Source organism: Paroedura picta, chromosome 7 (genome assembly GCF_049243985.1).
Source record: "Paroedura picta isolate Pp20150507F chromosome 7, Ppicta_v3.0, whole genome shotgun sequence".
Lineage (NCBI taxonomy): Eukaryota > Metazoa > Chordata > Lepidosauria > Squamata > Gekkonidae > Paroedura > Paroedura picta.
In genome coordinates this window covers 91,183,233-91,209,006 of record NC_135375.1, presented here as the reverse complement: position 1 = coordinate 91,209,006, position 25,774 = coordinate 91,183,233, and the positions used below count along the sequence as shown (strand labels likewise).

The 25,774-nt window shown below is 41.4% G+C and overlaps 1 protein-coding gene across 3 annotated transcripts in view; it reads left to right on the top strand.

The window, feature by feature from the left end:
• The window catches only part of RAD23B (RAD23 nucleotide excision repair protein B), a 33,271-nt gene extending 10,583 nt beyond the window's left edge, over nt 1-22,688 (top strand). Inside the window, exons 1-10 of one of the 3 annotated variants that reach the window (XM_077345369.1) lie at nt 1,889-1,969; nt 3,057-3,138; nt 7,481-7,560; nt 8,934-9,229; nt 11,095-11,150; nt 17,247-17,374; nt 18,675-18,813; nt 20,467-20,594; nt 20,886-21,086; nt 21,306-22,688. In XM_077345369.1, the coding sequence (XP_077201484.1) occupies nt 1,904-1,969; nt 3,057-3,138; nt 7,481-7,560; nt 8,934-9,229; nt 11,095-11,150; nt 17,247-17,374; nt 18,675-18,813; nt 20,467-20,594; nt 20,886-21,086; nt 21,306-21,419 (1,290 nt within the window). In that variant the 5' untranslated portion in view covers nt 1,889-1,903 and the 3' untranslated portion in view covers nt 21,420-22,688. Of the gene's footprint in view, nt 1-1,888; nt 1,970-3,056; nt 3,139-7,480; nt 7,561-8,933; nt 9,230-11,094; nt 11,151-17,246; nt 17,375-18,674; nt 18,814-20,466; nt 20,595-20,885; nt 21,087-21,305 lie in introns of those variants that run through there. The other 2 variants (XM_077345368.1, XM_077345370.1) reach the window with 2 other exon arrangements.
• Nucleotides 22,689-25,774: the final 3,086 nt, after the last annotated feature.

The window sequence follows — 25,774 nt, the reverse complement described above, 5'->3', positions numbered from 1 at the left end:
ACCTCAAACCTGTTAAAGTCCTAGCACAAATGAAGGGCCAACTTTTTTCGTCATAAAAAAGCAGTGTTGTCTAATTGCTTATAAGGTTAACAAGGAAGATTTCCGTTATGGCTACCTGTATGTTGCTGCAACTGAGGAGTAGCTCCCTGCAGTATTGCATCTTGGATATGAAAATAGTTCTAAGTAGGCTTCCCTGTTTCTGATGCATAAACTAACTAACTTTGAAGCAGTGCAGGAATACTTGGTGTGCTGCAGTTTGAATGTAGTGGCAGTAAAATACTGAGATTAGGAAGTAAGAATTGCAGGTTGTTTTGTAATAAGCTTCTGATGGGGGAAGAAAAGACTGTAGTGGTTCAGCATTTCCCTTTGAGTGTGATTTTGGGATTGGGGTGGAAATGATGTGTATGTTTGAAGCTGCGCATCCCCAGTATGTCTGTTCCTCTTAATTTTGGGTGGCTATGTACTCGATGGATTGTTTGAAGTATGTTAAGCCATTTGCTATGATGAATTTAGTCTGGCATGTTACAGGTGGCAAAACGTTAGGATTGGCTGTTTTAACTTATTCCATCTTGGTTTGGTGGAACTTGCTGTGTCAGTTCCAACTTCTTTTGTCGCTGTCAAGTTCAATACTTTCTCAGACCTGCTACAGTTTTCGTACTAGACACATGTCCATTTTAAAAGACTGGGTTTGTCAATATCCTATGCATGTCTGGCGAGGATGCTTAAACTGCTAAAATGCTTGTAGTTGGTTGGCTTATTAACCAGTTGAGCTGTTTAGTCAAGTCAAACTATTTTAAGTTTCCTTTTTTGTTGTGGACTAGATAAAGGTAAGAGCCTCTTGTGGCGCAGAGTGGTAAGGCAGCTGTCTGAAAGCTTTGCCCAAGAGGCTGGGAGTTCAATCCCAGCAGCCAGCTCAAGGTTGACTCAGCCTTCCATCCTTCCGAGGTTGGTAAAATGAGTACCCAGCTTGCTGGGGGGTAAACGGTAATGACTGGGGAAGGCACTGGCAAACCACCCCGTATTGAGTCTGCCATGAAAACGCTAGAGGGCGTCAGCCCAAGGGTCAGACATGACTCGGTGCTTGCACAGGGGATACCTTTACCTTTAGATAAAGGTAAAGGTATCTCCTGTGCAAGCACTGGGTCATGTCTGACCCTTGGGCTGACGCCCTCTAGCGTTTTCATGGCAGACTCAATACGGGGTGGTTTGCCAGTGCCTTCCCCAGTCATTACCGTTTACCCCCCAGCAAGCTGGGTACTCATTTTACCAACCTCGGAAGGATGGAAGGCTGAGCCAACCTTGTGCCGGCTGCTGATATTGAACTCCCAGCCTCATGGGTAGACAGCTTTCAGACTGCATGTCTGCTGCCTTACCACTCAGCGCCACAAGAGACTCACTGTGGACTAGATAGAGCGGTGGAAAACTTCTTCTGTAGGGATGTTCAGAATTCATGCCACAGCAAATCCAGGACTCATTCATCTAGCAGTTGAACTGTAGGCTGTTCTTGGATTTCCTGTATCAGCTTCATAATGAGATACTTCTTGGGTACTCTCAGACGCAGGTGGAGAAGAGTGAAACCTGTTTTGCTGGATGGTTTTGGTTTGCTACTTCAGCAATAATGTAACTGACAGTCTTTACTGCGGAAGATGGTCTTATGTAGGCATTTGACAGAATGTCACCTGGAAAGTGACTGAAGCTGAACAAATAATTTGACTAGAGGCTCCTCAAAGCAAAAACTGAAATTGTTTGTACAGTTCTTTACTATATAAGTCTTAGTATTAAGGGGTTGGTTTCAGTGTTAGGTGCCTGTAAGTTATGGCTAGGCAGAATTTGACTAGTTTACAGTGAAGTTCCGCAGTCCCGGCTGCACTGGTGTAACTTTGATATAGCTGGTAGCCCTCACATGCCAAGCTTCAAAATTCAAATTATTTTAAGTGGAGCCTGCAGCACCAGTGAAAGCACCACCTTGGTACAGTACCATAATCTCCCTTTTTTCACCATCTTTTTCTGTCTTTCCATCCCCATGCTATTTTTCTACCTGGCTCTGAGTGATGCTAAAGGCAGTAGGATTCAGGGTTGGGGGAGCTCCATCTGTTGCCTGCAATGTCAAGGCCGTAGCTGTAGAATAAAGGTAATGGGTGTCTGAATTTGCAGGTTTGTTCGGGGGAGGGGTGTATGTTTGCTTGAAAATACATGGTATGTCCAACATGTACTAGATCACAGTGTGCGACTGGACTCATTGTGAAATGTGTTTGGGGGGGGAATCTCACCTAAAAGCACTTGTTTGCTTGGTGTTGCAAGAGCAGAGAAAGAGCTCCCAATTGCCCTCCCACCAGCACAAGGTGGGTTTTTCTTCTTTTTCTTTTCTTTTCTTTTTTTGCTGCTTTCCTCTGGCTCCATGTGCCCTTTCTGTTATTTATTTATTCCGGAGTGTATTTAGTATTGTTTGATTTTCAGTGGATTTAAGTCTTTCATTTGGGGTTGATTGAAATCATTGGTTCAAGAGAAGGCTGTTTTTTAAAGCAAGTTTTCTGTTTTGTGATTGATGTATTCCTTGAACAGACATATTAAAATTTTGCTGTATTCTTGAACAGACATATTAAAAATTTTGCTGTAGAAGGTAAAAACACAATGTTTGCAATCAGTGTTTTTACTTCCTAGGAGCATATCTGAAAGCTCTGCTCATGCAGCCTCATATTCCTTTGCACTATCGAATGTATCTGTTCAGAATCGGGAAGAGTTGTGAAACTCAGGCTTGTCTCACTACAGATGCAGCAAATGCTATACAAGATCATTTGCTTGAAGATTTAAAGGCCCAGAGAATTCCAGAGCCTGATAATTACTAAGGAAACAAGTTTATCCATGAGATGGAAAATACATATAATGGTCCTTGAGCAAAGTTTAAATATGATGTATTGTGGTGTGCAAATTATGACTCTTGTCATGCACGTAGTACTTGAATTTCCATCAAATACTGGTTTTTTTTACATAGAAAATGTACATGTTATAGAGGTAGATGTGTGCCATTTATTCTAACTAGAATTGCTTTCTTATAGGTAAAAGCATTGAAAGAGAAGATTGAATCAGAAAAAGGGAAAGATGCTTTTCCTGTAGCAGGCCAAAAATTAATATATGCAGGTAATGTGCTTTTATGTGAATTATTTTTAAATACGGGTAGGTGCCTCAGACAAACTGATCATGCACCAAGGAAATAAGAAACGTGTATAATTTTTAAAGCTGCCCCATTATGTACTATGTAAAATTGCTCATCCAATGAGTTAGGAAAACACCTTACACTGTTATTGGCCTGGTTAGAAAAGTAAAGGTAGCTTTCTTTTCTTTCTTTTTCTAGGCTGTAGATGAATGGGGGAAAGCACCGAAATTAGGCAACCTTTGAAGGATTAATTCTCAATAGAGAATTCAATTGGAGATGTAGAATTTCCAGAATTTTTGAAGCTGCTTTATAACATGAAAAACATTACCATAGAACACATTATACTATTTTGATTGTTGCCAAAATTATCTGCATTTTAAGCAAGTATTCTTGAAAATATGTGCATGTCTGCATCATACATAAGAATTACTATTATGTAATGATGTAGATTCTTGCTCAAAGGTACTTTGAAAACAATTATATAAAATCTTGCTCTAAACCAGGTGTATCCAACCTTTTGGCACATGGGGGCTGCATTAGGGTGCCCAGTGCCTAAAGAGGGCCACTTCTTAAACCAAAATGTAACAAAATTATTAACCTACTTATTTAGATCAAAAGTAAACATTCAAAGGTAAATGAAGAAATGTTAATTTAATGTAATCCATTCTGGAACAAGATTTTACTGTGGAATCCTTGTATTTAGTGGTACATGTTTGCCTACTCGGTGTGATTTTGTGGCTGTTTTCTGTTAGCCAAGGCATTGATGTCCGAGTCAAGGTTTGTGACAGACACTCTTAATGTCATGTAAATGTTAATCTGTAAGCCTTGACCTACACTTTGATTTCACAATTTTCATCTTGGAAAAGGTTTGTTTACCAGCTGTATGTGGAGCCAAAGACTGTGAACATGCCTGCAGCAATATACCAGGTAGACCAGAATAGAAATCTAACAGGCTATTTTCTTTGTAAATGTCTCTGAGATGATCACTGGCTTGCAAATCAATTAGTTCCATCTGAAAAAGTTACTTACATTAGCGGTCCCCAACCTTTATCAGGTCAGGGACCGCCTCCGGGGGGGGGGGGGAGAGCCGACGGCCCGGGTGCTGTGAAAACACGCACGCGCAGTTGCCACACATGCGCGTTTGCGTCATCGGCATGCCGGCGGCTGCGCCTGCCTCTTCCCTTCATTCTCGCTGTGGGCAGGGGGAGGCAGGCGCGGCTGCCGGCGGCCCGGTACCGTGGCCTTTACGGTCCGGCACCGGGCCATGGCCCGGGGGTTGATGACCCCTGACTTACATCTTCTGGTGCTACTTCAAATGGATTCTGAAACATTCTTATTTCCTTTCCAAGCTTATGGCAATCAGTGAATCTGTTCTGAAATTCCACCTGCAATAGGTTCAGTGCTTTGATGTCTTTCAACATTGAATACCTGAATTCCCATCCTCAGAGTTTAGTCCATTGCAACATGAGAAGTTTGAATAGTTACTTCTCTCTCTCTATATATATATATATTGAGTAGCTCTTGCGACAGGATTCAATGTGCTTTTTAATATTGTACTCCTTTAAAACTGAAACAATTTCAAATCATATCAGGCAAACTGCTTTATCCTTGTCTAAACCAAAGAAGTAGTAATCCATTTGTTATTGAAGACATGGTAAGGTAAAGGTATCCCCTGTGCAAGCACCGAGTCATGTCTGACCCTTGGGGTGACGCCCTCTAGCATTTTCATGGCAGACTCAATACGGGGTGGTTTGCCAGTGCCTTCCCCAGTCATTACCGTTTACCCCCCAGCAAGCTGGGTACTCATTTTACCGACCTCGGAAGGATGGAAGGCTGAGTCAACCTTGAGCCGGCTGCTGGGATTGAACTCCCAGCCTCATGGGCAAAGCTTTCAGACGGCTGCCTTACCACTCTGCGCCACAAGAGGCTCTTAGAAGACATGGTGCTCATCTGCAATTTTTGTTTCTTTGAAACAGAACTTTCTTTTGCAGACATCTTAACGGTGTTTTTAGCAAAGTGGCAGTTGCAGAGTTTCAATGTTATCCTTGAATAAATAAATGTATGAGTAGCATTATTTTCAGGGCCTAACTCCTCCCGTTTGCATTAAATCCGGTCCACTATAGCTTCTGTTACCTGGGGATTTTTAATATGACCATGGTAAAAGAGACCCTCCCCTCTCCCCCTCCGATCCACTAGAGTTCTCAGAAGCACTGGGCTAGCAACAATTTTTAAAAAATGGATTGTGAATCTGACCTACCAGATGGTAGAGCTGCAATCCTAAGTATATTGAATACTATGAGATTTATTTCTTAATAAACAGTCCCTAGAAGTTTAAATATATACCTGCTAACATGTTTTAATTTTAATACATTAAAAATTGGGGGCACTCCCAAAAAGGACAAGTAGACAGAAAGAGTGGATGATGGCAACCTTCCACCTGGAACAGAGGATATACCATTAAGTTGTTTTCAAGTTATATGCAGGGTGCACATACACATAATTGCTTGCCAGCCAAGCCTCAATTATGAGAAGTAAAATGGCAGCCAGGAGGAGGGGAACTTTGCTGGAGGAAGATTTGAGAAGGGGAATGCCATAAGCTTCCCTGCGAAGAGAGTACTCAAGGGTCCACTCACTGGCTCCTGCAATCACAGATGTATATTCCTGGCTGGAGTGAGGAAGGAAGGAGAGTCAGAAGCAAGCAAGGCCAGAATTCAGAGCAACCAGCTCTTGTAGAAGGAAGAATGCTTTTGCTTACAGCAGCAACCTCGCCAGTAACTTTGGAAGACTCTTGATTTGATGGGTGGAGCCATTAGAAATGTTCAGTATGCAAAACACTTTATATCCCTTTTTGCCTTTTACTGTCCTTTTCCCGCCTTTTTTATTTATTTTTTTTTGCAAAAGGATACCTGACATTTCCTATATATATAGCTTCAACATGGTAATTCATGGAGAGGGAGAGTTAAAATGCTGAGTGGTATGGGTGCCTGAACTTTGCTGGCTAGTAAAGCACCTAGAATGGCCAGAATGCTATCATGGAGGATAAAAACAAGAGGGGGCTGACAAAAGGAACCATGGAGACCAAAACAAACAATGTTGCTGTTGTCTTTTTTGCAAGAAAGGGACAGGATGAACAGCAGTGGATGATGGTGCCTCTTGAGGCAGGAAGAACAGTACGGGTCTGAGGGAAAAGGCCCTGAGGGTGATAACAGCAGACAAGAAGATTGGAGGGCCACATAGAAAGAGATTCGGGGCCACATGCAGCTCATGGGCCTCAGGTTGGGGACCTCTGCTCTAAACTTTCCTATCATTCCAAAGACTTGTTTGCAAGCATTTATTTCAGTGCTCCAATCTTTCTTCCTCCTCCCCAGCTTTCATCTATGGACCTGATAACCAGGTATTCGGAGCTTGTTGAATAACTATCTTGACAGTCTACCCATGCTTGAGGTCCTCTGCTGGTTATTTATAATTGTCAAATGACCCCTATGAACATCTTGAATTTCTGCTGCATATTAATCACAAATATAGTTAACTCTGTTTAATTCATAGAATTCTTAGAATTGCTTCTTGTTTTATATGATAACTGTATTTTTCCCCATGACTGTGTTAGATGTGCACTGCTTTGTTTAGCCCTGGCTACACTGATCTCATCAGATCTTGGAAGCTAAGCAGGGTCAGCCCTGGTTAGTATTTGAATGGGAGACATCAATGAAATCTACGGTTGGTTCATAGAGAACAGGCAGTGACAGACCACCTCATTGGATTCTTGCCTCATTGTCTTTGCAGTAATTTCCTTTGAATCCCTGGTTGGCTGCAACTCTCTTGAGGTGTTCCCTAAATATGTATTTAGGAATATATGTTTATGCGTCATATCTGCTTGGGAAAAGATTGAAGTAGCTGCAAGTGGCAGAATAGCCACAAGAATGAAGCAGTTCTTGATGCCCACTTTTTGTGACTTTTGTGCTGCAGGCTAAATGTATTTGATGTTGTATGTTTTTTTCAGCTTCTTTATAGCTTATAGCTGATTTATTTTAGCTGGATATATAGCCTTCCCTGTTAATATTGTAGTATTACAAATCAATTACATTGGTAGATTGTAGTGTGGTTAGAACTTTAAAACAGGTGTCCCTTAGGTGGTGCCTGGGAGTGCCATGGTGCCCACCAAGTGTTTTATGAAGTGGGGCTTTGCCCAGCAAAGCTTCTGATTAGCCAGTGGAGATTAGGTTGTGCAGATATTTTTAAAGAAGTGGCTTTAGCAGCATCTGCCACCGCAGCACAAGGACTGTGACTGAAACAAAAACCATATAAAATGTCTGTCTAATTTCCTAGGTAAAATACTTAATGATGATACTGCTCTTAAAGAGTACAAAATTGATGAGAAGAACTTTGTGGTGGTTATGGTGACAAAAGTAAGTTATCATTCATTATATTTTCATCTTGAAGAAATTTGGGTACTGTAAATAATATGGAGATACCACAGTATGCCTGGAGAGAGACTGCTGCCATCAAGGACAGAGTTGAGTCCACCTACTGTGCTCCCCTTCCTCCCCTGTGGATTAGTCTGTTGACTGCAGGCGACTTATTAAAGAATCTGGGTATACAAGTGTGTAATAGTTGGTTTTCTGATTCTTGACTTTTTAAGACACTTTGAAGTCTTCATTGAGCAAAGAATTAAAGGGTTCAAGTAGTATCAAAGTAAAAACCTATTGACTTGCAAAAATTTGCTTTTTGTCTGTAGAGCACATGCAGTGGTGGTTTTATATATATGTATAACTTCAATGAAATGCCGAGACTGCATTAAAACATTAACTTTATTAAAATGCAAAATGTATCTGCTGCCTTCTGTTGTGGTCAGTTTAATGGTTGGGTGAAATGTGTTTCCTATTGCCATAAATGGAACAAAACTAGATGAGATGGTGTGAAGCTATGTCTCCAACAAGGGTCTCCTTTAAAGCAATACTGTGGGGTTCTGATTCTGATCAGAATAACCATGGTGCAGAGGAAAGGGGCTCCTGTCCAGTTCTGTATTTTGAACCCAAAACAGCACTCTGTGTGTGTGTGAGCATGCACATGCCTGCACGCGAAAGTCTCCACCACTTCAAATTGGGGAAACAGTGCTGGTTGGGGGCATTTGCTGACATTCACCCATGGTGTTGTTTAAAGGAATTGGTGGAAGAGCATCCCTGGGACAAACCCAGAGACAACATCTTGTCTGATTTGGGCCTCAGTACCAAATCTTGGTCACCCATCACAATGTGATCCCCGTTTTCACAGTTCTGTATAAACCGGAAGATTTTTTTCACATACCATTAATCTTCCTTCTCAGCGCTCGGGGGTTGGGGCAGATTTCACGTACAGATGAAGCTCTTCCTGTAGCCAGGCAGGGTCGTCTTTTCCTTGCAATTCCTGTAGGGGGAGGGACTTCTTCCCTAAATCCCAGTTCAGGAGCAGTGCCCTACAAAGGGCTGAAATACGGTGGAAGTTGGGTAGTTGAGGGTAAGCTTATCTTTCTAAGGGAGCTCATTTGTAATTATTAATCTTCATGTTACATATGCCTGTAATAAGTTTTGAGACACACTCAAGTTCTAGGATCATAACTGTGCATTTACATAATCAAATTTGAATTAAATTACTGTAGAAAATGTAAGGGGCTTCAAGAGTGAAGAAGAGAACCTCAGTTTTGCAAATGAGAATGAAACCGTTGCTGAGCAGGGTCTTGTGAAGAAAGGTGAGAGAATAATATGGGAGCTCATCTCACTTAGATGATCTTTAATTTTCATAGCCCAAAGCAGCAGCAGCACCAGCAGCAGCCACTGTTCCAGCTCCATCACCAGCTACAACTCAGCAGTCAGGTGCTGCCATCACTACTGTTAGCTCTTCGACAATAGTTGCTGCAGCCCCAACACCAGCGCTTGTCCCAGCCCCTGCTTCTGGACCAGCTTCAGTTCCTGCAGCAGCTGCTCCAGCACCAGCTGCAGTCGCGTGTGAGCCTGCACCAGTCAGTGCCCCCGTAGAAGAGAAACCAGCAGAGAAATCATTAGAGACACCAGCTGACACAAGTCCATTACCTACAGACAGGTACGTACGATTGTGGCAGTGAGAGTGTCTTTTATGTTTTATTTGGCATTGGTCATAACTGATTGTGGAAGAGAAATTGCTTCAGTTCTCATGTCTGGTAAGCAAAGCATGAAAGCATTTTTCTGGGCTAAGGATCTGTGCTTGACAGTGTATTTGGGCTATATATATTTATTTTGTATTGTTTTCCAAACCAGCTCCCAACTGACCGGTGATGAATTTATAGGTGGTGGTGGGAAGTGCTGTCAAGTTGCATGTGACTTATGGAGGCCCTACAGGCAAGAGTCTCACAAAGTGGACTTGTCTTTGTCTTCCTCCGCATAGCAAGCCTGTACTTCCTTGGAAGTCTCTCATCCAGTACTAACCAGGGCCAGCCATGCATAGTTTACGAGATTGGGCTAGCCTGGGAGCTCACAGACCTTTGAAGCTGCTCCAGAAACTCCAACTGGTTTAGAATGTGACTGCACAAGTACTTATGGGGACTCAGTGGAGGACCTATATAATACCTGTGCTCTCCCAAATGCATTGACTCCAGATTGGAGACTGATTCAGATTCAAGATTCTGGTTTTGACCTTTAAAGTCCTAAATAGTCTGGGACTGTTGTATCTGCGAGACCACATGTACTGCAGAGAGCTTTAAAATCAAGCAAGCAGAAATTGTTCCAAGACCCCTGGGCCCAAGGAGATTAGATTAGCCTCATCTGGGGTCAGAGCCTTGTTCAACCCTGGCCCTGGGCAAACACACTTCCAAGTGAGATCAGAAACCTGCGGGACATTGAATGATTCTGCAGAGCTGTTCCACCAGTCCTGTGGTTGAGGTCCAAAGTAACATCTGAATGCTGCTGGTCTCCCCACCGAAACCTTATTTATATGCCATCATTTTTAGTACAAGAAGAATTACCAGTGGTTAATGTAATTTGGTTTAGATTTTAATGTTAAATTAATAATGTTACACCCCTATTGCTATACTTTAGATGTGATTTTATGGTATAATCTGTCCTGAATCACATGAAATAAGGCAGAAAATAATTTGAATACATAATAATCTCTCTGCATAATGTAGTAGTTAAGAACAGCGGCTTCTAATCTGACAAGCTGAGTTTGATTCCTCCACATGCAGACAGCTGGGTGACCTTGGGCTAGTCACAGTTCTGTTAGGGCTGTTTTCACAAAGCAGTTTCTCTTAGAGTTCTCTCAGCCCCACCTACATCACAGGATGTTTGTTGTAAGGAGTGGAAAGGTTTCCCAATCATGTTATGGTTTGATTAAGTATCAGTGAATGTGCGCATTTATGTCCAGGTGCATATTTCAATTTCTGGCTACTTAGGGCTAGACATAAGGCATTAACTTGAAGGGAAATCTTGAACTTTTATCAGTTTCAGTAAAGCAAGGAAGAGTGAGCTGGATCCAGCAGTGAAGTTCCCTGAAGAATCTTTCCCTCTCTCCCCTTCCTCCCCCCCCCCCCCGGTGTATTTGTTGCTTTGTCCCAAAGGCCTTCTTATCAAGACCGTCTTGCAGGCAAAATGTCCCTACAATTAGAATGCTTTCATTCTCCTCCTCTTGGCTTTAGCCATCCCTTCCACTGACTCCAACACAGTGGATTTACATGCAAATTGTCATTTTTACTTTTGGTGTGAAATGTTGCTTCATTTTCCATAATCCAGGTTGTGTCATGGAGTTCATGAACACCTTTTGCTATCAGTAGCCTAGTTGATATAGCCTAGTTGAATATTACCCATTATGTTCAAAATGCATGAATTAGCATTATTCATTGTTTTGTCAACTGCCATGGAAACCCCCTCTTTATTGGAAGTATTTTAGCCTCTTTCAAGGAAGAGGCACCTATTGACTTCTGGATTTTGTTACAGTTCATCAGGTGATACTTCACGATCAAATCTCTTTGAAGATGCTACAAGTGCACTTGGTAAGTATTCCAACAGTTGGGAAGGGTTTATTATAAAAGATTAAAAGATCACATATTGTATCTTCTTCCTTTTGCAGCCAATGAAGTTAGTGTCATAATTCTAGAACTATGGCTTTAAATTCCTCTTTTAATGGTTGTTAATTTTTATACGGCAAGTACTTGAGTTCATATAGAACAATCTGTATTCTTTTTGAGCCAATAGTCCTTTCATCTTTAGTTGATTTGTAGTATCATGAGCTTCAGTGCAAGCTGCATATCATGCATGGTGACTGAGTGTGTAATGCCTTGTCATTATCAGGGAAGTTGTTCCCTTTTAGAAGCTTGCATCACTGTGTCTTGTGAGCATTGGCATCTGGGAAACTTAATCGGGCAATTTGGACTCTTAACTGCTGTTCAAGTTTCATACTTCAACTCTTTCCCCTCTGCTTATTACTGAAATTTTACATTTAGAGTATTTACTCAAAAGGAAGCTGACCTTGAATGTAAGTTGATCCCTCCTTAAAAAGAGAACGTTACTCATAAAGACCCCGATGTTTGAAAGAATCCCTTCTAAAAAAGGTAGCAGCATAAACAAAGCTCTTTTAATACATAGTAATCAATATACAAGTATCAGTATAGACAAGACAAAAATATTGTTTTGTTTTTGTACCTCTTTTCACTGTAACACTTCACAGGTGGTATTGGAATACTCTGTACTAGCTTTAAAAAGGCAAAAGGCTGGGTTTTTATGACCTGCAGCAAACTTCTGAACAAAGGCTGGGATAACAGGCACCACAAGACTAAACAATCACTCTTCTAAGTCTGTTGAAATCAGTGGGATTAGATTGAAGGATTTCACTTTACTTGTAATTTCAGTGTTAAACTGCTTCTCCCTCCATCACAGTGCTTTCTGTAAGTAAGGAAGCAACCCTTCCAAGAGCTTGTTATGTTGCCGATCCAGCAGGGACATCTCCATCTTTCCCTATTTAAAATGTCTGCAAATTCATAACAGCAATGACTAATGTTGTGCTAAATCGCTATAAAATCTGAGCCCTCTCTTCTGGGGGGTCAAAAAAGCCCAGTACTCCAACAGCATCTCCTGCCTGAAGCACAAGGGAAGTGGCCAGAGCCGGTGTGAAGTCGAATTCTGAGTCAGAAACATAGGTGGTTGTCCGTTTAGAGAAGTGCTGCCTGCCATCACTATTCCTACCACCTGCAATCTGGGCAAGCAGCTGCAGTTTCCAAAGCTAATGAGTCTCTCTGACTCCTCTCTCCCCATGACACTCAAAGCAGCCTGAAAGGCAATTATATTGTGTTTGCTTGATGCTTGATTCTTGTTGTGCACTTGCATCCCCAAAGTGGATGGTTTGCCATCAAATAAATTTTACCATAAAATAAAATTTTACAAAAAACAGGACAGCATAGAAATGTATCCCTAAAAATAAAAGTTCAGGGTGAGTGTTATAATTGTATTTTAAGACAGGAGCGTAAAATAGATTGGATTACGTATATGTAAGATTAATAAAGACAGCAGGATAGAAGAAACAATATAAAATGTGAAAATAAAAGCAGTCACGAGTAGAAACATGAAACAGAATGGTCCCTCCCAAATCCCCATAACATACCTCTACTTGGTAGCACTGTTTAAAAAAAAAACGAAAACACCTTGCAGGGGACGGTAATCAAACAGGTTGAAACAGAATTTAATTTAGGTTTATGAGCAACTTTTCATTTAACATATATATTGGCTTTAATAGAGCTGTGTTACAACATCTTGTACCAGCCCTGCGAACACTGCTCTTATTTAGTGCCCCTTATATCTGGCTCCATCACTAATGGTTGTGAGGCATGTTGCTCATCATATCTCAAAACTTATCTCTGATGCGATTTCATTGTGATAATCCAGTCAATGTGAAGGTGAAGTCACCTGTTGTGAGACTTTATCCTTGGGCTACCATGACTTTTTCCTTGTTAAAATCATTCCAGAAAATCACAACTGAGTATTCTGATTTTGCTTACTGTGTTCTAGGTTTGCTCAATGTTATAGCTACATATAGAATAGGCTGCCTAAGGAGGTGGCGAGCTCCCCCCCACTGGCAGTCTTCAAGCAAAGGTTGGATACACACTTTTCTTGGATGCTTTAGGATGCTTAGGGCTGATCCTGCGTTGAGCAGGGGGTGGACTAGATGGCCTGTATGGCCCCTTCCAACTCTATGATTCTATACCATGCCAGTTCTAATACATTGACTTCTGGCATTAGCGTATGCATTACATCTTTTCCCAAATGCCCTGTTCTATAATTGTCATTTTATTTCTGATTGAATGTACAAATGCTAAGGAGGAAAAAGCAGTTATGGCAATACACTGGATACGGGCCAGGCATCGGGAGGGGGGGCAGGAATTAGATATCACGAAGATGACACAAGGAAATGTTAACATTTCCCGAGGCCACAGTCTGTCTGATTAAGGCCTTCCCAAGTTCCTGTTGCTAAGGGAAAAAACATGTTAAGAGACGCATTCATGGTCTATTTTGCTTGTCATCTAACACATTAATATAGGAGTACCAGTATAGATCCTTGAGAAATACTACTTTATGAAAACTGTTGATTCATTCTTCATTACCCACTGTATTTTGAGTAATTTCTGTTATATAGAATAGCGATCCCCAGCCTGTGGGCCGTAGACCAGTGGTCCCCAACCTGCGGGCCACGGCCCGGTGCCGGGCCGCGAAGGCCATGGCGCCGGGCCGCGGCTCCGTCTCCCCGCCCTCCCCCCTGCAGTAAAAAACTTCCCAGGCCGCAAGCTTGCGGCCCGGGAAGCTTCTTACTGCGGGAGGGCGGGGAGAGGAAACCTCAGAAAGGTTGGGGACCACTGCCGTAGACCACATGTGGTCCTTCGACTAATTGGATGTGGGCCCTGAAGGACGGCTTCTCCCCCCCCCCCAGCCCTTTACTTCATCCCTCCCGGCCCTTTACAACACACTTTGGGTGTCATTGTCTCCCATCACTCCCAGATGGGACTATCTCGTTGCAGAGAAACAAGCTCAGGGTTCCCATTGATTTGTCATTGTCATGAGTTAAAATTTCCATGAAAATAAAATGTTCCTTATGTTCATTGTTGTGGCGTGTCTGTATCTTGTTTTGAAGGGATGTTTAAACATTTCCATAGCAATCAGAGAGTGTTAGGGCAGTGGTTGAGAGTAGAGGAGTAAACTACCCTCCCCCACCGGGCCTCAGTAAAAGGCGTTGAGTGGTCCCCGGCGTTGAGTGGTCCCCGGTGATAAAAAGGTTATGTTCTCCCATCATTACTAAGTACCATCAGGATTTTTTTTTTTTACTTAGGCACTTTGTTAAAAGTTGTTGGTATCTGTCTTCTGTATTCCCAGTTTGATACCCTTCAGAAATGCTCATCTGTATGGTTAGGTCCATTGTAGAAGCCATGTTGATATTTCCTCAGAAGGGCTATTCCGTTAACAATTCTAGCTTAGACAGCTCCAGCCCACTCTCTTGTAACAAACATTAGGACGTCAGGTCTCTAGCTGGGTCAAATTCTAGAAAACTTGAAAAGCTTTAATGGCTTTTCTGCCTTAATCCAGTGATTGGTAAAACAGAATATTTTCTTGCGCTTATTAACCTAAGCCAGACTTTATTGACTCTGAAATAGATAGCTATTTTGAAGAATATGTATACTACTACAATAGTATTTCAGAGTAAGAGTAAAAACAAAAATTGCTATCACCCCTGGGCTACAGTGTTTCCAGAGCCAGCATAAGATCAGAGAGAGCCAGCCCCTCTGTCTGTCTTTTAGCATGCGTGTTTCACTTTCTGATTTGTGAATTCAGTTTAAAAGTGGCTACCATGTGCAAATTGTTGATTTGTTAATGCTAAAGCTTTATTTCTTCTTCAGTACTCTGTCAGAAAACAGATAATACCTCTCAAATATCTTGGGTACTGAAGATTTCTGTATAGAATGCATTTGCCTGTGCAATTCAGTCCTCCTTTAATACTTTGCATTTGTTCAGCAGTCTCAACTGTTTGCTTAGCTGATTCCACCACCACCCTTAGGCAGTTATTTTTTAAAATTTTGACTTAAACATAACTTTAAAACTTGGTTTAAAAGTCTGCGTTGCTTTTTATTATTGTCATTTGATTGATTGGACAATATTTCCCTCTGATTTTTGACAGCTTATGATCACTTTCACATTTTAATCAAAACCTAATCCATAATATGTATTTAAACTTCTGTTATACTTTTCAGTCTTTCTAAAAGGTTCTGACCTTTATCTTTTGTATAATGCCCACCTTTCATATAATTCCATCATCTTGAGAAGTGCCTGTGTTTGAAATTGAATGACAGTAATGATCTTCCTGAGCTATTTCTGTTTGAAATATTTATTAGCGGCCTTGGAAGCTGCATATTTCGGACATTGTGGCTTTGAATGGAGACTGTATTCCTTTTTTATCTTCTGTCTAATTCTCTTCTTCTAAGCCTACCTTGTCCTTGAATTTTTCCTTGTGAGCTTGAACTATGTTCCTGTGTTTAAGCACTTTAACTCTGTGTTTCCCTGCTTATTAGCTTCCTCTTCCGTTTGTTTTGCTGCAACTACCTGCAGCACTGCTGTTAATACATATAGTAGGCAAGACTTTGTACCCCCATGTTAGGAATACTTTTCTCAGACTATGAAATAGTGTGGGTGGCAGGTTGGTGCTTGACCTTCAGGCAGAAAATTGCTTCCTGAAAATGAATACAAGGCTTAATTCAGATCCTGATCTTCAAAAGATCTCATTATAATATATTTTATATTTTCTTCTAGTCATTGAAAAGGGGTGTGGTGAGTGTTGAAGGTGGCATTCATACTGGAAATACAGAATTTTGCATCGAATATTTCTGTACTAATTGCTTTCCTAAGAATTGGAAAGTTGCTTAAAGCCAAAGGTCTTTGCAGGGTATCAAGTAGAAGAAATCTGAATGGGTTGCTAAGGGCAAGGTTGCCAAGCAAGAAAGTTAAATCTAAAGCCTTGCTTTGTTCAGCCAGATATATACACAGAAAGAAAAAGCTAATGAGAATCAGTTTAGGGGATGGAATGGGGGGGGGGAGCAGTGTTGTCCATTCCTCCTTTCCATCCCTCCCCTGGAGGTTTTATTCCAGGAAAAGGGAACAGCAGTTGCCATATGATGAGCAGTGTGCTCAGAGTATTAGAGCATAGGCAACATGCAGGTTATTCAGGTAGAGAAGTAGAGGGAATTTGTAGAACCATAGAGCTGGAAGGGTCCATACAGGCCATCTAGTCCAACCCCCTGCTCAATGCAGGATCAACCTAAATTGGGTGATTGTGGTAAGACCTAATGGAACTGAGGGACGCTGAAGATGATATGGCAGAAGGAATGTGTTGAAACATGTATATGGATGCTAAAAGGTTTAGTCACTAATTGCGTGAACATTTTGCTATAAAGGAAAGGAGGAGGCTGATTGGGTCCTCTCTTTCATTTAGTTACCCAGCCTGTATGGTAGGTGGTAGGAATAAAACCGAGTCAGCCTAGATTCAGATCCCTATGAAGTACACGGGGTAACCTTGAGCCACTCACTTACATTCAGCTTAACCTGCCTCAAATTCTGTGGATAAATTGTGGCAAGTGATATCTGTGTACAACGGCCTAGGCTCCTTGGAGGAACAGAGGGATAAACATGTTTGATCCTCAAGGATCTCTGGTATTCTGAGGATCTGAGCCTTTCTCCCTTTCTCTGTTGCTGAAGCAGTTCAGAGCTGTCAGGAAATCCTTCTTTGCTTTACTGGACCAGCTCCTGTGTGGGAGTCTCAGCAATTCAAAAGTGGCAAAAATAACCAGGCTTTTGCTTGGTGAACTAGTATACAGGTTTGCGCATTAGAGGGTTTCAAGTCAGTTAAGATTCATATGGCCTTAGTAAAATCATGATTGGGGAGGGGAAGTTGAGTTATTGATATTAATTGCATATAGGCTTAGCAGCCAGAAATGAAAGCGAGCATTACGTCTTGTCACCACTGTTAGTTTCATTGAATATATGAAGTTCCCAGAGATTATACACAAACAAAGCTCCTCTGCCATTTTTCTAATGATGCTCTGCTTTCGCCTTCTCAGTGACAGGTCAGTCCTATGAAAATATGGTGACAGAGATCATGTCGATGGGATATGAGCGAGAGCAGGTGATTGCTGCACTGAGAGCCAGCTTCAACAATCCTGACAGGGCAGTGGAGTACCTTCTAATGGTGAGCATCTTGTCTGTGCGGTTATTGTTTGCACTCCTGGTGTCTGCTGTTCTATTGAGAATTAAGGGGAAAGCTTGGATGCTGGAGGGTTAAAGGCTTGGTTCACTAATGAGCTTCAAGATTCTTCTCACAGTAAGAATCTTAAATATTCAAGCTGCCTTCTTTCCTTTTTTGCTATTCAGAGTTCAAAGAATCACATGCTTCCTCTTTCCGCTGCAAAAAAAATAGAGCAAGGCATCCTGAAGTTAACTATTGCTGGAAAAATTAAAAGTAAAAAGGGGTCAGGGGATCTTCACTTCTCATGACTTCAGGGTAATCGTGTTGGTCTGCACTAGGAGAGCAGCATTCGAGTCCAGCAGCACTTTAATGATGAAAAAAAAACTTCAGGGTATAAGTTTTTGAGAGTCAAAGCTTCCTTCAACAGATATCAAAATGTATTCAGTAGTGCTTTTTATATACTTGAAGGTTTCTGAATGTAAGGATTCTAGAATAAGAACTATGATGTGCTATAAGGAGAAGTCCTTCATTTAAAAAAAATGTCACTTGTGAGACTTGGTGCGATTTGCCACACATTTACCTCAGGAAGCCAGTGCTTCATCCACAGAGAGAGGGGGCAAGTTCCTTTCCAGGCCTTGGGGGGGGGGGGTGAGGGAAGATTATTTCAGGCCAGGGCCAGGTTCGGAAATTCCTGAAGATTTTGTGGTGGAGTGTGAGGACGTGAGTGAGAGAGGCTGAAACAGGTGCCCTGAAAGATCTAGCACCGGCCTGGGTTCTCAGTCCTTCATCGGTTTCGGATGAGCGGGGGGGAATATTGGTGTGGGACAGATACTCCTACAGGGCTCTCCCAGCAGCTTTGATCCCAGACACCATATTGCCTTGAAGTTTTGGAGGTGACTCCTGACTCTTTGTGGGAGTTATAACTGGCAAGTTCTTTTCTGTGGGTGTGGGTGGTGCAGTCAAATCTGCTTCTTAAGTTTACAGTGCGGTCTGTCTCTTACGTGGGACAAACAACTGCAGTGGAAAATTCTGAACAAATAATTCTCTGTTAGTGTCAGTGGCTGTCACCTAAATGATTGCTAGTCTGGACTTGAGTGTGTCTGAAGAATAGATGAGCATTTATTTGTTTACCCGCGCAATGTTGATTTGGGATTGTTGGGAATGAGAATATTGGGAAATGGGAATATTGACATTGTCCAGAAATTTGGACATTCGCTGTCCATGTGGCATTTCAATAGCTACTTGGCATATTGTGTGCTACTAACTACATTTTTACAGTTAAGCCTAAAATCTGCTCATTTAGGGAATCCCTGGGGACAGAGAGAGTCAGGGTATGGCTGATCCTCCTCAAGCAGCCAGCACTGGTGCTTCTCCCTCATCAGCAGTGGCGGCAGCGGCAGCAACGACTACTACTACTACAACTGCTACTAGTTCTACAGGAGGTAAGAGCCAGTTTTCAGATCCCTTTGCAGGTGTACCCTCACCTCCTTTTGTCCAAGGAACTCAGGTGACATATATTGATGGGGTGATCCCAGCTTCTGCCACTCTGCTCAGCCAGATGGGAAATCTCCTTCCAGCTCACAGGAGCCTTGCTCTGATGTGGAAGAACCTTCTGTGGGGAGGAAGGCTTCAGACTTGGCCATTTGGACACTCCAACAGTGTGCATATTGCTTTTTTCCCCTTTGGATTAGTAATACTGTGGCTACAATTATTTGCTGGCTTTTTTTTTTTTTTTTTTACAATTTCATTAAAATATGTATGTATTTTTTTAACTTTCTCAGAGCAGTTTATAAGAGAGACTGACCCTTTCCTGACTTGCCTTTTGAAAAGCAGTAGAGAGATGAAGCTAGAAATGCATAAGCTTCTACATTGCTGGAAGGTTTTATTTTGGAGGGGGGAGGGCTGTTTTTCCCCCAGCTCTCAGTAGCCCGGTCTGGCTTGAGCTCATAAGATCTCAGAAGCAAAGCAAGGTCAGTCCTGGCTAGTATTTGGATGGGATTCTTCCCATTGAATACCAGAGTAGGCGGGCACGGGGCAAGCCACCTCTGAACATGGGTTGCAATAAGTCAGCTGCAACTTAATAGCATACACACATGTTTTTAGCTAATTATTTTAGGTTTAGGTTTGAGGGTGTAAAAAAAAAGTTTTTTGTTTTTTTGTTTTTTTGGCTTGGGATTATTTGATATGAAAAATTTTCAGTATTTCAGAAAAATCCCAGGTCTCAATACTGGTACAGTATTCAGATCTGGGATTTTTCAGAAATCCTGATTTTTTTTTTTTGATCTGGTAAAACTAAGAAAAATGCAGATTAAGAAAAAATCCAGTCTGACTTTGGGCTGACCAGATTTCTCCTATGGCACGATTTCAACTAGGCTTGCGCGCCTCAGCCACTTCGGTGGCCAGCACCATGGTGCTGGCCAACCTCAGGCTTGAATGGCTGCTGAAGCAGGCCAAGCGTACAAGCCTCATTTCAACTATATTGTAAGAGAAGCTGGCCCCAGGATATGCATGTGGCAGGGAGGCCTCTTCCTGCTGCACACAGACCTGGCTGGGAGCTCTCAACTCCCACCACTCCAACAGTGTGATAAAAATGGCTCAAGACATGACATGGGAAACACACAAAAAAGGTATTACAGGAATCCGAAAACACATACAGTTGGAAACAAGAAATGCACACAGTTAAAAGTTGCCATAAATGATGACCTGTGTTCCTTTGCAAAAGTGTCTTCATAGACTATTTAATCTTACCACAGCCTTTGTTCCCTTTATTATAATGACCCCATTGCTATATTTGTTTCATTTATTTGTGTCAGTTAGGCATCAAGCACAGAATTCCTGTGAGCAAGTAATAATTGGTTTCCTCATGGACTTGAAGCCAGAAATTGAAGGATTACTATCTTTTCTTGGAATCTCTTGGCCTGCTCTCGGTCCTGTTTGGAATAAGAGATCATTAAAACAGGGGTCTCGTCAGGAGGTGGACTCTGTGCCATACGTTCAGAACCCTGTGACTTCCATAGTCAAAGCCTTTTCACATCTTGCTTTGGTATTAAGTAACATTACTGATACCATTAAAAATTAGCCTCTTTCCCTTTCAGGACATCCACTTGAATTTTTACGAAATCAACCTCAGTTCCAGCAGATGAGGCAAATTATTCAGCAGAATCCATCTCTTTTGCCTGCGTTGCTACAGCAAATAGGACGGGAAAATCCTCAGCTATTGCAGGTGACTTTTTAAGCACCCTGAGATTCCTCTGTCATATTAAGCTGACTTCACAATGGATGCTAAAAATATATTGGGGGGGGGGGGAGTAAAATGAGATGAGGCAACTTTAGCTGCCACTGGTTACATTTAGAGGTAAATATTGCAGGATGTTCTGCTCAAGTTACCCTTCTGTTTTTCCCTTCTGTTTTTTCCCTATCAGTGTTGGCTGCTGTTATTAGTGTAAACGGAAGTAACTTTTGAGGCTATCGGCAGAAATGAATATGCTTTATTTCAGTGTATTGTTTCCTTTTGTCCTCCCATGCACCACAGCAAATAAGCCAACATCAAGAGCATTTTATTCAGATGTTAAATGAGCCCGTTCAAGAGTCAGGTCAAGGGGGCGGTGGCAGTGGCGGCGGCGGCGGTGGTGGTGGTGGAGTAGCAGCGGAAGCTGGAAGCCGTCACATGAACTATATTCAAGTAACACCTCAGGAAAAAGAAGCTATAGAAAGGGTGAGTAGTGCTTCATTGAAGGGAAGTTGCTTGGGGCTTACTGCTCTCCCATCCGATATGTCATCGGTGTTGTCCTGTTGCAGTATAGACTTGTGCCACCATCTGTTGGTGTGATTGGGCCCTGATTTTGCAAAGGCAGCACTGTTAGGGTTCAGAATTGTTAGGTGGTTTGAGTTTCAAGCATGAATTGTAAATTTATTTTCTTTTTCCTTCCTACAGTTAAAGGCACTAGGATTCCCCGAAGGACTTGTGATACAGGCATATTTTGCATGCGAGAAGAATGAAAATTTGGCAGCCAACTTCCTTCTACAACAGAACTTTGATGAAGATTGAAAGGGAGAGACTTTTAAAAAAAAAATCTCACACATCACACCAGTGCATTACACTAGCTGTTCACTGGATTGTCTGGGATACTTGGGCTCATATCCATGATACTTGGTGTAAGGTATGGGGGGTGGGGGTGGGAAGGGAGGGAGAAGAAAATATAGAAAGGACACAAGGAAAGTCAAGCATGTCTCTGCTCTAAATCGGCAGATGCAGCAGATCACAAAATGTAAAAATACTATACAACCAAAAATCAGCTTTTTTTGCAGATATTTAGTTCCTTCTATAAACTTGACTTTATTTCTCCCCTCCCCTGCCCCCCCTTCCCAGTTTTCACTCTTTTAGTGTACTAGTTCCCAAAATTAGTGTGGTGTCCTGCTTTGTTTCTTTTTAATTAACATTGGTCTTTGAGATAGCCTTTGCTACCTAGAATGGACAGTCTGTATTTCATGGTAACACTGGATAATGGCTCTGTAAATTGAAGAAAAGTATATTTGAGCAACTGTACAACATAAATGCCAAAAATGTAGGTGGAGAGGTGTTTTTTGCTGCTTCAGACGTATCAGATTACTGCAAGAGACCCATCTCGCCCAAATGGTTGAATTAAGAATTATTCAAATTTCTATAAAACCACTCCTTATTTTAGATTCTTGATCATTGATTTGTAAAAAAAACCCTTTTCCCAGCCCTGTCCCCTTCTTCCTTTTATAATGTGAGTGGAGAGGCTATATATACATGCAGATTAAAATTATACTTTTTCTCTATTGGTCAAAGAACTACAAGATTTACTGACTCCGTCACCATTATGTTTCAGTAAAGTTTTTTTTTTAAATAGACATTTGCATGTTTGGGTTTGATGTATCCCTTTTTGTGAATTGAGCACTTTTTATTGCCAATGAAGAAAATGTAAACTCTCCATCCTAGTAAAAGTATTTATGAAGAAATAAGATTCCATTCTACCTATATTTTGTTTAAAGCAAAACTGATCTGATGAATACAGCTGCAAATATTCAAAACTAGGTGTCTTAAAATGCTTGTAATCTTATAGTTTCAATCTCTGGGACTCCGAAGGCTATTGTCATTTGTACTGCTTTAAAAAAGGACTGTAATGCTCCAGTAACTTGCCTTCTCTTCTGTTTAAAAGCATTGTGAAATTTTTCTGCTCTTGAAGAGATGTTCAAAACATGGGGAGAAAAGATGAACAATCAAGTTATTGGACCCCTAAAAATTATGCACATCCCCCTTTTATTTCCTATTAAAAGTAACATCTAATTGTAAGGTTTGAGTTGTATTTCTTAGTTCCCTTTTGTCTGTCTTGCATAGTGTCCCCCAAGTGCCTTCATTTTCAAGTTTGCCACGGTAACAGTTTATTTCTGTAATCTCTACAGTAAGGAAATGCAATTCGAAAACCCTGGCCTTTGTGGTGCTTTCATCATCTAACCATTTGATCTGCTCTTTAATGTTGAGGTGTTGCACCTACACTCTGTATGCCATGATAAAGGCATCACTACAGGTGGTGACAGAATTAAGCTAATGCACCAAAATCAAACCCTTACCTTAAGGGCTAGCAAAGCATTGTAACAAGCCAGGTGAATCAGTTTTTGCATTCAATGGGGTGTAACCAAAATTACATATCAGAATGTGATTTACATGTTTGGCTACAGTTAACCCTTAGGACATATCACATGATCTATTGCTAGCCAAGCCTCTGTTTACAGCCACATGAGAACAAGCTGCTGGAGGAAAAGCTTTTGTAAAACTAGTTGCCAGCTGGAGAAGTCATCGACAAGGCAGAACAAATACTCTGGCATCACCTTTTTCCAACGGGAAATTGCAGGAGCCCATTGCATTGACACTAGCACAGGAGCCAATATAATTGTATTCACAAACCTTTTAACCTGTATTTTTCTCCTGAAAGGTTCAAGGTCTATGACATCTGTCTTGTCAAACTGAAAGAAAACAGTACGATGCATTTTGGATGTTACCAGTGTGTGTGCAGAGCATTTCAGCCAACCTGGGCATTACAGAATAGACATAAAAGCTTCTACATTTCAGTGGGAGTCTAACAAAGCTGCTTTTGAAATTGAACGTAAAGAGTAGGGATAGTTCATGATGGGAAGCAATTGTTCCTTCTAGGTTTTGTTCATCAGCAAGAGTAGCTTGACACTAAATGCAGCAGACTGCCTTTACCTTTGTTTTTGTTTATCCACACTGCAGTGTAATGCGCCCATGTTCTAGGTAGCTTAACTATTGCCTTCCCCCTGTTCTGCTTATGTAGCATTGAGAGTGTTACCTCTGCACTGAAACATGCTTTATGCATTTGACTTTGCGTGAACAGGTATGTGTGATACATTAAAGCTTTGGTCAAAAGTACTGTCAAAGTGCCCAATACAGTGGTTGCTTGTTAACTCAGCAGAAGGCTACACCTTGATATCGCTGCAAGTCAGTAGAGTTCAAGGAACTACTTGTAATTTGTTAGGATGGAATGGTTGGTGTAAGCAGGCCTGATTCTTTGGGAAGATGTTAGAGCTTGACAATCTGTGGCTTCCTTGGCAGATGCAAAAGATGTATCTGCTGAAGGTCTAGTTCAACCGTAAATCTGACTACCTGAAATGTGATGGGTAAGTTCTGCAGAGTTGCATTCCAATTTGGTTATGGAGATTGTAAAGTAAGATGGCAGAATTTTGGGCTGTTATCATTTCAGTCCTTCGATGAATGATCTGAAGAATGCTAGCATGAAAGTCATAACTGCCTTTGATTTTTTTTTTTTTGGTGGGGAGAGATGTAACAAGCTACACATCTACCAATTTATTGAAATCATCCAATATTTCAGAGTTCTGTGTCCTGAAAGACTCATGCCACTTTCATGGTGACCAGTGATAGCTGAGCCTTACTACTTGGCCAGCTACATAATATACAAAGGAATGTCTGTATTAATTCCGCATTAGTTTTTATATCCTGCTTTTTACTACCCAAAGATTAATTGCCCCAGAATTGGGGAACAGATATTACGTGGGACAGACAGAAGATAAAGTTTGCATCTTGATATCCTCAAGTCTACACGAAATTACCTTGAAAATGTCTTTTTCACTCAGACCTATAAGCCACACAATATCTACCCCAATATTTTTCAGTTTAAGTGAAATGCTATTGTACCAACTGGAAATGTACGAGTTGCACAATAGGTCACATAGCAGGCTACCAGAGTAGGCTGAGAACTCAGCCAATATTTGAAGGTCAATAGCCAAGCTTTCAAAGCCAGGTTGTTGACCTAATTCAATAAGGATGGTTTGATTTGCGACACTTTTGGGTACCTGGAGTAAGGATCTTAAAAACATGGCATGTAGAGACTCCAATTAGTTATGAAGGTCAAGGATCCAGATTGGAATGGCATACAGTATTTGCGGGAGGAATTTCATAGAATTTTTTTAAATGGCTGGAATATTCCCGTTTTGATGGTAGAATTTAGTAAGGAGAGCTAGGGATGTTTTCATGGTTTTGGCTATCTGCTTCCTATGATGTACCCATCTATTGTTAAAAGAGAAGTTGAGACCAAGGTACTTGAAATGGGACACTTGTTCCAATACTGTGCCCATCAATCTTCCATGAATATTTATAGTGGGTTTTTGCTTCTATCTAGTCATATTTGATGGATTTAAATTCTAAAGTCAATTCTAAATCCTTAATCATCAAATTAATGCTTTCAGAAAAGGATCCCATTAAACTTGCCAGGGTAGCCAATGACCTTGGAAGCAGTTCCAAATAAATTACTTAGGTTTGCTAATGTGGAAATGTAGTCTTGTCTAATCCATTTTGTTCCCTTGGATTGTGATTGGGTATGCCAATAAAGGTTTTCTGAGTCACTACCCAAAGGAATCTCAAAGTAGCTTATAATCTTCTGATCCTCTCCCCACATGCACCCTGTGAAGTAGGTGGGGCTGAGAGCTCTGTGAGAACTTTACTGTCAGGGTTATGACTAGCCCAAGGTCACACAGCTGGCTGCATGCAGAGTAGTGGGAATCAGTCCGGGCTTACTAGATTAGAAGTTGCTGCTTTTAACCATTGCACCAATTTAATTAATTGGTCAGAACAATAAATAGAACAAAGGAAAGAACAGGTCCTTAATGTCACCTCTGGCAGAGTGATTATTAATTGTTGGCTTAGTGATGCATGATTTTGTGGATGGGACTGATCTGTATAGTTGTGGATGTGTGAATTCACATGTAATATGGACCAGATTGTATGTACGTGTCTGTGCAGGAGACATATCTGTAATCACAATTTGTCTTGTGTCACCTTTGCACCAGCTTTTCTGCAGTGGTGTACAATGGGACAGGGATGATATAAGGTTTTAAAGGGTGTTC